This window comes from Microcebus murinus, chromosome 4 (genome assembly GCF_040939455.1).
Source record: "Microcebus murinus isolate Inina chromosome 4, M.murinus_Inina_mat1.0, whole genome shotgun sequence".
Taxonomy (NCBI): domain Eukaryota; kingdom Metazoa; phylum Chordata; class Mammalia; order Primates; family Cheirogaleidae; genus Microcebus; species Microcebus murinus.
This window is the reverse complement of record NC_134107.1, coordinates 2,053,199-2,069,585: the sequence shown is the minus strand read 5'-3', so window position 1 is coordinate 2,069,585 and position 16,387 is coordinate 2,053,199. Positions and strand designations below refer to the sequence as shown.

The window sequence follows — 16,387 nt, the reverse complement described above, 5'->3', positions numbered from 1 at the left end:
CACCGTTTCCTCACGGAGCAATTTATTGTTCTAACAGTGACTTCGTCTATATTCACCTCGCCACTCCAGTCCGGTTTCTCGTTCTCAGCGCCCTGTGCCGGGAGTTTCCCGCGGGGTAGCACCTGGCGCACGGTAGATGCCCCTTGAATGTTTTGCCGCCTCTGTCCTAGGCATCTCCCACTGGCCCAGACCTCCCAAAGCGTGAGACGTGCACAGCTCAGAGGCTGCCAGGGAAACAGACAGCGGGACCGATTCACAAGAGATCTTGCAGGTCGTCTGGTCCCCTGGAAGTGGCCGCGCAGGGCCACCCTCCTCAGACGCGGCCGCCCGAGGACAGCACTTATCTGCGACGAAGCGCGTCTGTCCCCCACGCCGCCCTTCCACAGGTCGCCTCCACCCGTGGCAACTCACGACGGTTCTCCATCTATGGCGGTGACCGCCAGGCTTTCTTTTAAATACATTTAAGTGGGAATAACTCAAAGAAAAACGAAAACCTCAAGTAATCTGGAGGCGGAACACAAAATGAGGTAAAATACGATAAAAAGCGATTCGCCAAGGACTGAAGATTGGGGCGATGCCCTACTCGGAGTCGCCTCGTTCCGAGGGTCAGTGGGGAACTCCCAGTGGTGCGGGTCGGCTGGACCCGCCAGACCCCGGCAGCTCACGGACGCGAGGGGCCGGCACCCGTGCTGACGAGGCCGCCGCGCCGCGCGAGGGTCGCGGGCCACACGGGGCGCTGCAAATAGCAGAGGCCAAAAACCGAAGCCAAAGCAAATGCTCGAAACTTAAAAGCAAAAAAGAAAATCCTTTATAAAGCAAAATACATTCCTACTGTTGAGCTGTTCCCAATCAAAAAAACAAAATAAACCACCAAAAAATTAAAAATAAAAATAGGCATTCAGCCTGTGGGCTGTATCTAACAAGCAAAGTATAATACCGTCAAGACCTAATCACCCAGTCTTTATTATCATTCCAACTGCAGTGCAGGGAGGCGAGACTGTCGCAGCTGCCTGGGGGAATGTGCGGCCTCCGCGGCTTGGAACCCCAGGCGGGAAGCGCCGACTGCACGGAGGTGGCGACTGCACGGAGGTGGCGGCTCTTCCCCAGCTGGTCTACGCACGTTCCAGCAAGACACGCCCGCACCGCCCACAAACCGGAGGAGGAAAAGCAAAGGTCCCTGCGACAGGGCAGTGGGGGTCACTCTGCGGGAACTGCGTCCTTGGATTCCACGTCTGTTTGTTCCGCTTCAGCCTCTGCGGCCGCTGGAGCCGCCACCGCTGCTGTGCCTGTGTTTTCTGCCTCGGCCACCGGAGCCTCGGCCTCACTCCTGGCCTCAGCCCCACTCCCGGCCTGGGCCTCACTCCCGGTCTCGGCTTCACTCCGGGCCTGGGCCTCACTCCCGGTCTGGGCCTCACCCCCGGCCTGGGCCTCACTCCCGGTCTGGGCCTCACCCCCGGCCTCGGTGGTCCCCTTCCCAGACGCCGCCTCACAACAGGGCGTCCCGGCCTCCGGAGGCCGCTCAGCCTGGAGGTCGCTGCTGCTGTCGGCGGGCGCGGCTGTGTCCTCCGGGCCTCCCCCCGCGGCAGGCGCTCCTTCCCCGTCCACGGCCTGCACTGCGGCCGCGATCACCTCGGCCAGGACTTCCGCAGCCACCTCCTCGGGCGTCTCTCCCTTCTCCTCGCCTGCTAAGTTGTCGTCGCCTTCCGCGTCTGGGTCGGCGGTTTCACTGGCGAAAGGGTCCTCGCCCTGGCCCAGGAGGAAACACAGGTCAGCGCGGCCTAACCCCAGCTCAGGGGGGGCCCGGGGCAGAAACGTTGCAACCAGACCAGGTGAGGTAGTCCCCAAGGCTCCCAGAGCCGACAGACGCAGGCAAGATCGTCTGGAAAAGCCTCACCAGGAACAGTCGGCACCGTTTCGCTGGTTTTTTTTTTTTTTTTTTTTTGAGATGAGTCACCCAGACTGGAATGCAGTGGCATGATCACAGCTCACTGCAGCCTCCAACTCCTGGGCTCACGCGATCCTCCCGCCTCAGCCTCCCGAGTAGCTGGGACTACAGGCACGTGCCATTGCGCCTGGCGGTTTTTTCATAAAAGCATGTGTCACCTAGTCAGCATCGCACAGCTAGACGATCAGGGTTTCTCTGGTGAGCGTGTCACACGGCACTCCGGTTAATCCCCACAGCCCCGGCAGGCAGGCAGCCAGGGAGGAAAGCCCTAGCCGTGGTGATCCCAGCACTCTGGGAGGCCAAGGCGGGCGGATTGCTCAAGGTCAGGAGTTCGAAACCAGCCTGAGCAAGAGCGAGACCCCGTCTCTACTAAAAACAGAAAGAAATTAATTGGCCAACTAACATATATAGAAAAGATTAGCCGGGCATGGTGGCGCATGCCTGTAGTCCCAGCTACTCGGGAGGCTGAGGCAGGAGGATTGCTTGAGCCCAGGAGATTGAGGTTGCTGTGAGCGAGGCTGACGCCACAGCACTTACTCTAGCCTGGGCGACAAAATAAAAAATTAAAATAAACCCTGGCCATCACGTTCCGCAAGCCTGACACGTTTCAATGTCCCCCAAGCGGTCAGAAGACTCAGACGTGCGAAGTGCTGTCCCCCGAGGACAGTGCGTGCTCAGGGTCTCCCCTGTGTTTCAGAAGCTCTCCCCGCCCGCTGACTCCCCCGCACAAACCTTGAGGTATTTTTCCAGCATCTTCACTATGTGCCTGTTGTTCAGAACGCTCTTGGCCACGTGGAGGCTTGTTTTCTTAAACTGCTCGGCAGCCAACTGCAAAGGGAGCCAGAGGTGGGGCTTTAAGGACGAGAGGAGAAGGCAGCGCACAGAGAGACTCTGCGACCGAGGCCGCAGAGCCAAGGGGAAGGGCCTGATGATCCCAAAGGACGAAAGAACACCTGCAGGGGAGGAGCTACGGGGACTGAGCAGGGGAACAGGGCGAGCTCTTCCCTTTCGGGTTTGCGGTTATGCTGGCTTCGTAATAAAAAAGCCCAAAAGCGAAAGCACGAGTGTGTCAGCGTCTGAGTGCTGCACAGCATGACCGCTCCCGCGAGACTACTCCCGTCCGGGCGCCGCTCCGCAGCCCATCGGTCGCGGCGCCGTGAGAAGGGCGGGCGTTTCTCGGTGTTTCTGTTTAACACTTTGGTCGACTAAGGGTTGAGATGCTAAACCCGGGGCCAGCAACCTACAGCCCACCTACCCCTTGCTGTCAGTGGCTGCTCTTGTGCACCGGCGGCACAGTCTTGCCACCGGCCAGAGACCCGTGGCCTGCAAAGCCGAAACTACTTCCTCTCTGGCTTTACACAGCACACCGCGGACCTCCGGGCTGAAGACCCAGCCTCAGGCCCCAGCTGCTAGCAAGGGCCGAAGCGGCTCCTCAGCCCGGGTGTTGCCCCCTTCCCCGGCCCGGCCACTCAGCGTGGGGGCCCTCCGCCTCAGCTCACAGACTCTTAGCGACGGGGGCTTGCCCGCGTGGCTCCCGGGGACCGTTCTCCAACTGGGAGCCGCTCCGGCGCTGTGTCTGATCAAGCCCGAGCAACACGTTTTCTCACGTTTCAACAGAAATCGAGATGAACCTCACACCCGGCGGGTGGGCGCGGCAGAGGCAGACCTGACGAGCTGCACCCCCCCCCCCCCCGGGTGTCGCCGCGGGGGACTCACCCTGCGGTTGTGGTTGTGGTCAGCCGAGTGCAGGTGCCGCTGGAGCAGCTGCTGCTGCGCCGGGATGAGCATGTCGCAGGCCAGGCAGTGGGCGGCCTCGATGCGCTTGAAGAAGTGCTCCTGGCCGATCCCTGCCGCGACACACAGCCCGGCCTTGTGGGACCTGGGGCAGCAGGCGATGCCTCCCTCCCGCCCCGACGGCGCCCACACGCCCTCCCTGCGGCGCGAGGCTCTGGCGACGCACCTTTGAAAGGGTCGGGTTTCGGTCTCGCGCTCTCCTTCTCCGTCAGCTCCTGGCGCCGCTTCTCGATCTTCTTGTTCCTGTTCACGATGTACTCCTGGAGGGTGGGCGCGCGTCAGCCGGCAGGCCGGCCGCGCCACGCATGGGGACGCGGCTGCCAGAGTGGCTCGGGGGCGCACCCGACTGTCCCTCCGTGACCCGGGGACTTGCACGGCCGTTTTGTTCTGGGAAAAGGAAGCTTGACCGAACTCAGGCCTCCACCTCCCTTCGCTTTCCGCCCTCCGTGAGGGGCGTGGCGCCCGCGGGATCACCGGGAACTGCCAGGCCGGCCGGCCGGGGACCCGCACCTGGAGGAACTCCACCGTCTTGTCGGGCAGCTTGGTGCTTATGAACCGCAGCGTCTCCTTGTGGAACTTGCTCTGCAGATGCTTCTGGATCTCTTCGTCGTCGAAGCTCCGGAACTTGCACACGGAGCAGGCAAACTGGATCCTGGGGAAGGAAGATGAGGAGAGCGGTGAGGCGGGAGGACCGGCGATCTCTGGGCAGGGCCGGAAAGCGAACGGGAAAGCAGCTTCTGAACCGAGGCCTCCGCCTCCTCCCCGGGCGTCCCCGGCTGAAGAACAGGAGCGCAGCCTTGCAAATATCCTGGAAACCGACTCATACGGCAATCTCCTGACATCCCCAAGGGCCCTGAGAAAACACCCTAAACTGGTTCAGAACTGTGGATTCCTGGCCGGGCGCGGTGGCGCACGCCTGTAATCCCAGCACTCGGGGAGGCCGAGGCGGGAGGATCACTTGAGCTCAGGAGTCCAAGACTAGCCTGAGCAAGAGCGAGACCCCATCTCTACTAAAAATAGAAAGAAATGAATTGACCAACTAAAAATATACATAAAAAATCAACCAGGCATGGTGGCGCGTGCCTGTAGTCCCAGCTACTAGGGAGGCTGAGGCAGGAGGATTGCTTGAGCCCAGGAGTCTGAGGTTGCTGTGAGCGAGGCTGACGCCACGGCACTCTAGCCTGGGCAACAGAGTGAGATCTTGTCTCAAAAAATAAAAAAGAACAGCGTGAGTCCCTAAGCTCCGGCAGACTGCCCTGGGGGCCGGGGGCCCAGTGCCGACCCCACAGCGTCTCTGCAGCCAGTGGGACGACGCCAGGTAGCCTTGCTGTAGGTGAGGAGAGAACGCCCGAAGACCTTGCACGATCCCAAACTAACATACCCTGAGACCGGCTGGCCCAGGGGGGCTCAACGTGAAGACCCACCCCGTCAAATCTCTAACATACACTCGAGACGTCAGGCTCCTTTGTCCCATTGCCGTCAAAGCTGCAGCAAACGCAACCCTGCTGCACAGTGAGGAGTGGCCTGCAACCCCCAGGTCTCCGCAGCGGGGCGCTGTCTCCCTGGCTCTGCCCTCGAGGCTGCGGCCCTCCTGGGGTGAGGGTGCAGGCCCTCGGGGTTCCTCCCGCTGACCGCACTTCTGCCGGCTCCCCGACGCCGCCGGCTGACTTCCTAACTGCTGAGCCCCACGGGACACTTGCGCGGATGCCCCCGACAAGAGTGAAGACGACAGCCCGCCAGGTCCCGTGCCCAGGCCGCCAGGGCCTCCCTGCCGCACCGCTACCTCCCCGGCAACCACTCCTCTAAGTCCCTTCCAGGTCCTTGGTCACCAGTGCAGAGCCCGAATGTTTCTTTGGAAAAACGTCATCTCGATTCCCACGTGGCATGAAAACAGGTCTACTCTACCCCTCGCTCGTCTGTTTAAAGACAAGGGTTTCGACGAGCGTCCGCGCCGCTTGGCATTCCTTGGCACAGGAAACTCAGGGTCCCACCCGAACCCTCAGGCCGAGGACTCCCCAGGTGCTCACGTGGTCACCGGGGAGGCCCACCTCCAGACAGAAGCCACCTGGTCACTGCATCGTGTGGCGTGCTCACGCCGACACCCCCGGCCGTGACAGAACGCAGTCTGGAGGGCGGGGCCGCCTCCCTACGTGCAGACCTGCCGCCAAGGCACGCTCGGGGCTGCTCGGGACGAGCACGGTACCCAGAGCGCTGAATGCGGGTCACCTGTCTGGGGGGCCAGACACCCAGCCGGGGGACGGGACACCCTCAGGCCTGCCGGGGGACGAGAGCCCCCTGTTGGGCGTGTCTGGGCTCCTGTGGGACGGGGCTCCAGCGCCCGAGCGGTGCCTGGGCGGATCACACGGCTGCCTCGGGGAGCCAGGACAGAGCCTGCGGTGCCCAGGCCTCACCTGTCGGCGGCGCGGTCGCGCATCCGGTCTCTCCTGCGTTGCTTTTCTCTTCTCTTCTTCACCTCCTCGTCCTCCTCCTCCCTCTCTCCTGTAACAGACAAGTTCCTTCGAGCTGCCCTGAGGGACCGAGGGGGAGCCGAGCTCCTGGGCCTCACTGGCGCCGCGGCTCGGCTCCCGCCTCCGCCTCGAGGCAGGGTCGGGGCGCCTGGGCACCGCCACGGGCTCCCGACAGGCACGGGCTTGACTGAGAGCCCGGAGGAGCCACCTCGCTCCCCCACCGGCCTGGGAAGGCCGGGACGGGCGGGAGACGTGGCCTGCCCGTCCCACGCGCACCGCGCCAAGGGTCCTGCTCGTCCGGCCCGCGCCCTGCGGCGGGGTCCTCTCCCAGCGTCCCTCGAGAGAGAGAGAAGGCGACTCTCCCCAGGTAAAGGCAGCAGCGGGAGCGAAGCGGGCGTCTCGCCCGCCCCGGCTCAGCGAGGCCCAGCAGGTCTGACAGTCCCTGCTGGCCCGGCCTCTGCCTTCCGCTCACAGAGGCCGTCAGTCTACGGCTTTCCCAGGGCTGCGTGGGGAGCAATCCTGGAAGCAAAGGTGGGAAGAGACCGGCTGGTCCCCTGTCTGTGCGTCCGTGCCCCGGGGCCAGCGCAGGGGCGCCTCCAGCGCCGTGCGGCCGGCGACCCAGCGTGAGGCCGGGCCGGTGGTCCCCAAGGCTCAGGCCAGGGCCGGACGCTGCAAAGAGGTCGGAGAAGCATCTGAACTGTAACCCCTACCCCTGGTGCCAGTCCCGAGACTGTCCCACGAAGATGGCGACCGGCGTGCGCTGCTCAGAAGCCTCTCAAAAGGGCGTGTGGGGTTTTTGGCAAGAGGTCACTGCCTGAAACTATGACTGCTGTTTAATAGCACAGTCCTCCCGGGCGGGCGGGCAGCAGGACCTGCGCGCAACAGACACGTCACCTTTGCTTTAGCGCCTGCCCCGCCGCACGAGCCGCTAAATGCTCGGGGTGGCCCCGTGCTACGGGCAGGACTGCTTCGGGACATGGGGTGGGGGCCGCAGGGGCCGCCTAAGCCTGGAAACACAAGAGAAGGAGCATCTGCGCCGAGAGCCGTGGGGCGTGAGGGAGCAGAGCCGCGGAGGAGGCAGCGTGCGGTCCTCGTGGCAGCCGGCTACGGACAGACCCGCGGGAACGGGAAGAGACGGGTGGTGGCTTCCGGGGGGGCTCAGGACCCCTGGCCCCTGCACCTCAGGCCACTCTTCCACGGCCCGCTAAGGGGTGGCACCACTGTCTGCCGCTTCCTTGGGACCCCCAGGTCTCCTGAGCTGGGAATGACAAGCACTGCTGAGCAGTGGCCGCCACCTGCAGCTCTGGGGGCCCGGTGCACCTGACAGCCCCCAGCATATTCCCGTTCTCTGTCCCCCACGTTTGGGCGCCGCGGGCTGCCGGTGTCCCTGGGTGGGCAGCTGAGGGGACTGGACAGAATGAAGCCCAGGAGAGAACCGTGCAGGGGCCTGGCCTGGGAGGAGCGCAGGGCGTGGGCTGGCGAGGGCTCCTCTTTGTTCCTGAGACTCTCCCTCCCCTCCCGCCTGGAGCTGTCGCGGACACCCACAGTCGGGCTGCCGCCTCTGTCCGCAGCCCGCAGGGAGCAAGGCACACGGACCCGCTTCTGGCAAATGGCACCCCAGACGCTTGGAAGCAAGGCCGGGGGCGAGCGCCGTGGCCAAGGCCCGACCATGGTGACCACGGCTCCTCCTCTGCCCTGAGCGGTCGGACCGACCATCGAAGCCCCCAGCCGGGAGCCGGGCCATGAGCGCGGGGTGGCCGGCGGACGCGGGGACACTGCGAGGGGCGCCGGGCCATGCCTACCTCTCTGCCTGCCGGAGTCGCAGAATTCGTCCTCCTGGAAAAGGGCACATGCAAAGTGGGGTGGTGAGGCGGATTCCGGAATGCCCCACAAGCAGCCCAGCTCCTGCCACTGCCCGCTGGGCGGTCTCGCCCTGGACCCAGGACACCGCGCCTCCAAGACACGCGCCACACTGCGCCAGCACCAGCCTGGCGCCGTGGGATAAGCCTGCGTGCTCTGTTCGCCACTCCCGGCTGCCTTCCCAGATTCCCTCGTGACAACTCTTTTATTTTAAAGTCACCCTCTTTCGGTTCGTTCTAGAGCTGCAGAACCGCCTGCCCTGCGGCAAAGGCCCCTGCATGGAAGAGCCCACTGGCCAACTGCAGGGCACGGGATCCTGACCCTCGGGCTGCTAGCTCCTGCGATCTTCGTTCAAAATGGGCTTCGCCAAGTTTCTCGAGCATCGGTTTATATTTACCCAGCATTTTAACAAACCAGCGATAGAGAAAAATGACTCATCTGGGCCAGGTGCGGGGTGGCTCACGCCTGTCATCCCAGCACTCTGGGAGGCCGAGGCAGGCGGATCGCTCAAGGTCAGGAGTTCGAAACCAGCCTGAGCAAGAGCGAGACCCCGTCTCTACTAAAAACAGAAAGAAATTAATTGGCCAACTACATAGAAAAAATGAGGCGGGCATGGTGGCGCATGCCTGTAGTCCCAGCTGCTCAGGAGGCTGAGGCAGGAGGATCGCCTGAGCCCAGGAGTCTGAGGTTGCTGTGAGCTGTGATGACGCCACGGCACTCTAGCCCAGGAAGAAGAGTGAGACGCTGACTCAAAAAAAGGAAAGAAAAAAGGCTCATCTGGCTGGGTGTCTGCAGAAGCCGCTGTGCAGCTGGGCCCGCGCGCCAGGGCTAGGAAGCGAGGCCAGACCTGCAGGGGCCCCCGGACTCGAGACCGGAGCAGCCCAGGAGGGAACAGGCGGCTCTCAGAAAAGCTAAGGCCCGCCGTTCCCTGCCTGCTCCCCGGCTGTCACCTAGAGGAAGCCCCCCACGGCCCTGGCACTCGGGCGGCCGTCTGCACCGGGCGGCAGAGGCCCTGGCTCGGAACTAGCCTCACACGCTGCTCTCCCGGGCCTCGCGTGAGGGTGGAAGGACGCGGGTCCTTAGCACCCGCTCGGGGCGGGCGGCAAGCGCGCCCCCAGCGTCTGGCAGCCTCCGCCCACGGCCTTGTGCTCGGCAGCCTGGCAGCCAGGCCCGCCGCGCTGACACACACAGCAGCGGCTGGGAGAGGGGCAGGCGGCTTCTCCAGAAAGGCAATGACTGTCGCAAGCGGGAAACTCCCAGCAGCCGAGCGACAAGTCCAGGCACTAAACCCACTCGGAGGGCCAGCTGCTGTGGCTCACGCCAGCAACCCCAATGCTTTGGGAGGCCGAAGCAGGAGGACTGCTTGAGGCCAGGAGTTTGAGATCAGCCTGGGCAACATAAGGAAAACTTAAAACGAAAGTCTCTACGAAAAAACTTAAATTAGCTGGCACGGTGGGGCGTGCCTGTGGTCCCAGCTACTCGGGAGGCTGAGGCAGGAGGATCGCTGGAGCCCAGGAGTTTAAAGCCGCAGTGAGCTGTGACAAGGCCACGGCACTCCAGCCTGGGCAAGAGAGCAAGACCCTGTCTCTAAAAGAAAAAAATCCACTCAGAGGTAGAGTTGAGTCTACCGGCCCTCTGTGAGGAAGAACGACTGAGGAAGGAAGAAACCCCACGCTAGACACAGAGGGCTGGGGGCGTGACAGGTAACGGGTGGACTTACACCCCTGAATTCTTCATCTCCTGACCGGAAGTCGCCAGCTCCGTCATCTGCCGACACAAAGGAATAGGAGAGGTCAGGCCCTGGAGGGCGGCCCCGACCCGTTCTGCCCTCCCCAGCTCACTGACCAGAGTGCCCGTCTGTCCTGGCCACGGCGGGGGCGAGGGGGCAGGGCTCAAACGGGCCGCCCTCGAGTGCCCGCGGGACGGACGGGGCGGGCCAAGTACCGGGCGGGCAGCTGACCGCCGCACACCCAGCGGCCCCGCCGGGCCCCAGGGCATACCGTTTTCAGAAAAATCCCCTTCACTGTCAGCCCGGGCCAGTTTGGCGTCCGGCTCCTCGTAAATCTGAAACTGCTTCCGTTTCCTGCCCATGCCGTCTGGTCCGAAGCGGTCAAACCCTCTCCTCCTGGGCTACGGACACAAGCACATCTCATGTACCACTTACCCAGACTGCTAAGACACCCCACAGAAACGAAGACCAGAGAACATAGGCAGAAAACGTCTCTTCAAAAAACAGAGAGGCCGGGCGCGGTGATTGCTCGAGGTCAGGAGTTTGAAACCAGCCTGAGCAAGAGCGAGACCCCGTCTCTACTAAAAATAGAAAGAAATTAACTGGCCAACTAAAAATATATAGAAAAAATCAGCCGGGCATGGTGGCGCGTGCCTGTGGTCCCAGCTACTCAGGAGGCTGAGGCAGGAGGATCGCTTGAGCCCAGGAGTTTGAGGCTGCTGTGAGCGAGGCTGACGCCACAGCACTCACTCTAGCCCAGGCAACAGAGCAAGACTCTGTCTAAAAAAAACAATAATGAAAAAAACCACCAAAGAATGTGTGTGGAATTGAAAGGCAACATCATGCTAAGTGAAAAGCAGCCAGACACAAGAGCCACGTGCTGTGTGACTCCATTTGTACGAATGTCCACAACAGGCAAGCCCCCAGACGCAGAAAGCAGAGTGGTCGCCAGGGTTTGCTGGGCGGGAACGGGGAATTACTACTCGGCAGAGATTTCTTTTTGGTTTGACAGAAACGCCCTAAAATGAACCCGTGGTGATGGCGATGGCTGCAAGAGTTTGCAGACTTAGTAAAGCCAAATCGCACACTTACACGTGAGCGAATCTCGCGGTGGCAGAACTTTTACCTCAACAAAGCTGTCACAAAGAAAAGCAGAGTCGCCCCACCTGACTCCCTGAGCGCTTACCCGGTGGTCCCAATCCCGATCCCGCATCCGGGCCTGCGACCGGCCGCATCCGTAAGGCACCGAGCTGTCGTAGCTGCCCGCCCCCTGCATGCCCATCACGCCGCCGTAGTCGGGAGCCATGGACTGGGAGAAGAGGGACGGGGGCGGCCGGCTCGGGGAGGGGCCGCCCAGGCCCCGGCCGCCCGCGTAGTTCAGCTCGTTCCAGGGGGCGGACAGGGGCTCCGAGGAGGCCGAGGGCGGCAGGAAGGGGTCGCTGCGCATGAAGCCGCTGGGGTTGCCGCGGTCTTGGAAGCGGCCCTGGCCCCGGCCCCGCATGAAGCCATCCAGGGAGCCCCGCTCCCGCACGGGGTCGCGGCCGTCGCTGTACTGCCCGCCGAAGCTGCCGTTGCGCTCGGAGCCCGGGTCGAAGTCGTAGTCGTAGCTGTAGCCGGGGCGGTAGGGGTGGTGCTCGGGCAGGCACGGCCTCGAGTCGTAGGACTCGAATGGCTGGAAGCGGAAGGAGCTGCGAAGGAAGAGCGGCCCGTCGGTGGGGGCGGGGCCCAGGCCGCCCTGGCCACCCACCTCTGCGTCCCCTGGGTACAGCCCGGACGCCCACCTCTGCATCCCCTGGGTACAGCCCCGGGGACACCCCGGATGCCTCCCTACATTCTGAACAGCAAACTGAGCCTCCCGCGCCCACCTACGTGCTCAGGAAGCAAAGCGGCCCCACCCCTCCTCTGCACGCTGCCGAGCAGGGGCCTGGACCCGACCACAGGAGCGGCCGGGGGCGGCTGAGCCGCCGGCCACACGCCAGGCCCCGCCACAGTCCTGTGACGCCCTCGGCGGCCCCATTCATCCACGCCACTCTCGGAACCCTCCCAGACGGACGGGCGCCCACCCCCAACGGCACCAGGGCGGGCACGCAGGGTCCCAGGGGAAGGGCGTGGGCCCATAGTCACCTCTCCCGGTCCTGCACGCCCTCCCCGCCGCCGCCCCTGCCTCCTTCCTTGGACATCATGTCCAAGCGCTGGTTGATCTTGGCGATGAGGGAGTCGGAACTGTCGGCGCAGGGCTCCGGGCCGAAAGTGGCCATGTGCACAGCAGGACCCCCTGCTGCCAGGCCGCCATCATTGGCCTTGCCGGCCTCCCAGGAGGCTGGGCCATAGCCATAGGCTGCTCCCGTGGCAACGCTGGTATTCTGGGTGCCATAATAATTGTAGTTTTCATAACCTGTCGTGCGGAGGGGGGCCGAGTCAGACCTGCGCAGCCACGAGACCCGTGCGTGGCGGAGGGCTCAGGAGAGAAGCGCCCGCCACCCACAGAGGAGGAGGAGGGCCGTGGGACCGAGCACCGCTGCCGCCACCTAGTGCTGTGCTCGGGGCCTGCCGGGAGGCAACGGGAAGGGCAGCCTCTGCACTGGGCGGCAGCCGTTCTGTGCCAGACCCTGGGACTTGCTTCCGCGCAAAGCCAGAGGTCGCCAAGAGCCCAGGCGTGGCAGTTGGGGCTGTCCACAGACCCCACACAGGGCCGCCGCTCGGCCCCAACCCTGTCCAGCAAGCCCCCTCGAGGCCGGCCTGGCCCCGGCCCCCCCCAGCACTGTGAGCTCCGAACAGCAGCCCCGGCCAGCCGTGTCCTCGGCCACAGAGCCAGGGAATCCGCGCCAAACCTCCCCGTCAGCCCGGCCTTCAGGAGAGTTTGCGCGCACGGCCAGGGCGGAGGACGGGGGCCTGCGTCCCAACCCACGGGGCTGCCCACCCGCGGGCGCACGGAGGGGCTCACCTTGCCAGCTGGCCACACCGGTCCCGTATGCGCCTTGGGGGAAACAGAAACACACGACAGCTCAGCGTGCGGAACGGAGGCACCCAACACCGCCCCGCTAAGGGCCGGCTGTCACCTCCCTCCCGTCTGCAGCCCGGGTGGCGGCTCAGGGACGCGCCCTCGGCTGCCTGTTAGGCTGCCTGTTATCGAGCCCCCCGCAGAAGGCCTGGCTGAGCAAAGCCAAAACCGCTCCCCCAGGCAAGCCTGACGCCCCGCCCCCAACGGGGCAGGGGAAAGGACGCCCGTCCAGCGAAGGCCGCCTGCCGGCCAGCCCAGACGCCAGTCGGGCCAGGGCTGCAGGCAGGGCCCTTGTGAAGGGCCAGCGCGCCGGGAGCCAAGGCCCAGGTGCTGCCAGCTGCGGGGAAGGCACTGGTGGGAGGTCACGTCCTCAACTCAACTGAGCGAGGGATGTGACGTGCCACGAGGGACGGGAAAGCCCCTCCTGGGACGCCTGCGATGGGGAGAAGAGCAAGCCCGCCCCGCGGTGCCCCTGCACGGGACAGCACCTTCCGGTCCTCCAGACACGCTCACCCCCATGGCCCAGACTCCAGAGCGGGCCAGCAAAAGGCCCCGGGCCAAATCTATCTAGCCCATTGCCTGTTTCCTTACAGCCCTTGAGCTAAGAATGGATTTTACATTTTTTTAAATGGTTGGAGGGAAAAAATTCCAAAGAATAATTGATGACAGATGAATTTTGACATCAGATGCACCACTTAGACTTCTGTTAAAACTCAGAACTATATGACACAAAGCGAATGTGAATATTAACGTAAACCATGGACTATGGTTATTATCTATCCGCACTGGCTTACTAATTGTAACAACAATGTATCACACCAATGCAAGATCCGAATAAAAGAAAAAACTGCTGGGGCGGAGGTGGGGTGGGCGCACAGAACTCTTACTACCATCAGGCAAATCCTGTAAATCTACAGCTGCACTGAAAAGCAGCCTATTAATTATAGCAAAGAAAAACGTTTGATGACATCCCCAGCTATTTACTTAGAATAAAAGAATAAAAATATTTTACCAAAATCAAAGTTTTTCACGACATGCAAAACTCATGGTTTCCAAATTTCCGTGCCCATGAGTAACTGCGGGCACACGGCCACGCCCACTCTTCAACATGTCTACGGCTGCTTTTGTGCTAGACACTGTGGAGCCCACAGAGCCAAGGACATTTGCCATCTGACCCTTTACAGAAAAGGTTTGCTGACCCCTGGCCTGCTACTTCCATTTACTCCAAGGAGCAGGAGGTTCAGCCTGGGGTGGGGGAGACTTGGCCCTCACCTCGCCCACGAGGCAGGGCCCACTCACCCTGGGTGCTGGCAGGTCCCGCGCTCCACGCCCCGTAGCCTGTGAAGAGAAGGTCCTGTGAGTTAAGATCCCACCTGTAAAAACGCCTCCTTGCGGGAGTCTGGTGCTAGCCGTGGACAAGGCAGCGTAACCATGACACCGTCCCCCTATAAAAGCCACCCCACGGCCGGCTGACTGCATCCCCGCACTCTACCCTTCGGCTGAGGCCAAAGCAGAAGAGAGAAGGGGGGAAGGGAGCGGGCTTGGAAGCCAGCTCTGCCCGCGGTGAGCCCCTGGTGGAGCCACCCCTCCAAGCCTCGACCTACAACTGATGACCCAGGACAGGCCATGCAGCATTAAGGCACGGCCCCCCACCCTGTCTGGCCCAGCCACTACGTGGCTGGGAAACCCGCTCAGACCACCGCCAGCACCCCGAAACTGGAGACGAACTTGGGCGACATAAATTGCTCCTCCTTAGGCCTCACTTCCTCCGATGCTCCCTCCGGCCTTCAAGTCCCCGGGCTTCCCCGGCCAAGAGCAGCATCAGACGACACTCCTCACTCAAGATACCCCACCCACGGCAGCACCTGTCTGGCCTCCCAGGCAGGAGAGCGTGGGAACTGTGTTCTCTCCATTTCTGTGTCCCTGGAGCCCAGCACGGAGCTGGGCACAAGAGGCCACTCACGCCTGTCACTTTGATGAAAAGTGATCTCACTTTGATGAATACATTCTTGCACCCCTTACCGGAACAACACCCGCCACTAGCTGAGCGCCTAACGTGTGCCAACACACGGCAGGCACTTGGCAAACGCTGCTGTCCCCCACGCTTGCTCTTCAGAGACAAGGCAGCGAAGGCTCAGAAGTTAGGGGGCTTGATCCAGGGTTCCCCCTCTGCTCACCTCTACAGGCTACCTACGCCCACCCCTCCCTGTGACACTACCCAGCCTTCCACGGCCCTGCAGCCTGCAGATTCTAACAGCACCCGGCCAAACCCACCGCGCCGACTGCTTCTCTGAAAGACTCCGGGTTCTGAGTGGCGCACACTATTCAAATAACCTCAAAACGCCCTGGGACAGAAAAGTCAGAGGCTGCAGTGTCTTCACTGAATCTGAAAGGTTTTCGGGGTGGGGGGAAAACTCTCCAAACCATGGGCCTAAAAAAGGAATGGAGTGCCTGCAGGAAGACCCCACGCGAGGGCGGCCAAAGAACGGGGAGGCCCACACTGCCCAAACCGCGGAGAGGCAGGTGGCGCCTCCCCTGGGACCCAGCTGGCGCCCAACGCACACCCCACGTGCCCTCACCTTGGGGCCTCTTGCTCCCGCAATCCCCGCCGCCGCCCGGGACCTGAGCCTTCCCTGGCCTCCGCACCCCAACGGGCCCCGGCCGCGCGTCCCCGCCGTCGTCGGTGGGCAAACGTGGCCTCCGGCACAGAGCAGGGGCCTCCCGGGAGGCTGAGTCCAGAGGCTGCGGGCAGGTAGCCCGCAGAGGCCGGTCCGACGGCGGCAAGCGGGGAAAGGCCCGGGCCCTCGCAGAGCGGCCGGGCGCACCGCGTTTCCGGCTCTGCGCCACCCGACTCTCGGGCTTGGCCCCGGGCGTCTCGCTCCGCGCCCGGCCTCACGCGCAGGGGGCGCCCGGGCGGCCAAGCCCCGCGGCGAAGGGGCCGCCAGGACAGCCCCGGCCGGGCGCCCCGGGCCCCGAGAGCCCGCCGAGGCCCCGCCGCAGCCCGAGGGCCGGGCCGGGCCGGGCAGCCCCGACCGCCGCGAGCCCCCGCGCCCGGCCGGCCCCGCGCCCCGCCGTGGCTCCGCCCCCGCGCCGCCATTTTGTGGCGCCCGCGGAAGAGGAAGGCGGGGCTGCGAACGCCGACCGCCCGGGCCGGCACGGGCCGCGCCGGGGCCGCGGGCGAAAACGGTCCGGCCGGCCCGAGGCGCCCCCCGAAGCCCGCCGCGGCGCCCGCCGCCGAGCCCCGCCCGCCCCTCCGGCCCCGCCGGCCAATCCGCACGCGGCTCCCCGGGAACGACGGCGCCGAGGCCCAATGAGCGGCGCGCGCGCGCGGCCGCCTCTCCGCAGGGCCGGCCTGCGGCGACCGCGCTCGGGACGGAGGCCCCGGCCCGCAGCCTCCGCCTGGCGGCGGCCGTACCGCCCGCACGAGCCCTCCCCGCCCCCCCCGCGCCGAGCAGCGGACACACACCTCCGTAACCCTGCTCCATGTCTCTGCGGCCCGCCAGCAGCCCCCTTTTCTAGGTTGCCACGGGACGCATGCGTTCAACGCACCTCCCGCCGCCCGCTACTGGAAGACCAGGCGCACACGTCAC

The 16,387-nt window shown here is 64.0% G+C and overlaps 1 protein-coding gene across 3 annotated transcripts; it reads right to left on the bottom strand.

Moving 5' to 3' along the window:
• Window positions 1-5: 5 nt before the first annotated feature.
• Window positions 6-16,378, bottom strand: AKAP8 (A-kinase anchoring protein 8). Of its 3 annotated transcripts, none has more exons than XM_012758351.3 (14): window positions 16,264-16,378; window positions 14,070-14,135; window positions 12,741-12,773; window positions 11,921-12,191; window positions 10,983-11,484; window positions 10,068-10,197; window positions 9,788-9,834; window positions 8,010-8,043; window positions 6,151-6,238; window positions 4,250-4,391; window positions 3,906-3,999; window positions 3,662-3,792; window positions 2,678-2,773; window positions 6-1,746 (listed from the first exon to the last, which is right to left on the bottom strand). In XM_012758351.3, the coding sequence occupies exons 1-14, from the start codon at window positions 16,280-16,282 to the stop codon at window positions 1,198-1,200; spliced, it is 2,202 nt and encodes a 733-aa protein (XP_012613805.2). In that variant the 5' UTR covers window positions 16,283-16,378; the 3' UTR covers window positions 6-1,197. The 3 variants fall into 3 exon arrangements, with proteins under 3 accessions (XP_012613805.2, XP_012613806.2, XP_012613807.2); XM_012758352.3 differs by having other exon boundaries at window positions 14,097-14,135; window positions 16,264-16,377; XM_012758353.3 differs by lacking the exon at window positions 16,264-16,378 and adding an exon at window positions 15,377-15,678.
• Between the last annotated feature and the right edge of the window lie 9 nt (window positions 16,379-16,387).

Excerpts from the sequence above, each read along its gene's own strand:
- AKAP8 (XM_012758351.3), bottom strand. Across the intron at positions 12,774-14,069 it reads GGCCCTGCCTCGTGGGCGAG|GCGCATACGGGACCGGTGTG; the intron begins GTGAGGGCCAAG and ends GTTTCCCCCAAG. Across the intron at positions 12,192-12,740 it reads CGGTGTGGCCAGCTGGCAAG|GTTATGAAAACTACAATTAT; the intron begins GTGAGCCCCTCC and ends TCCGCACGACAG.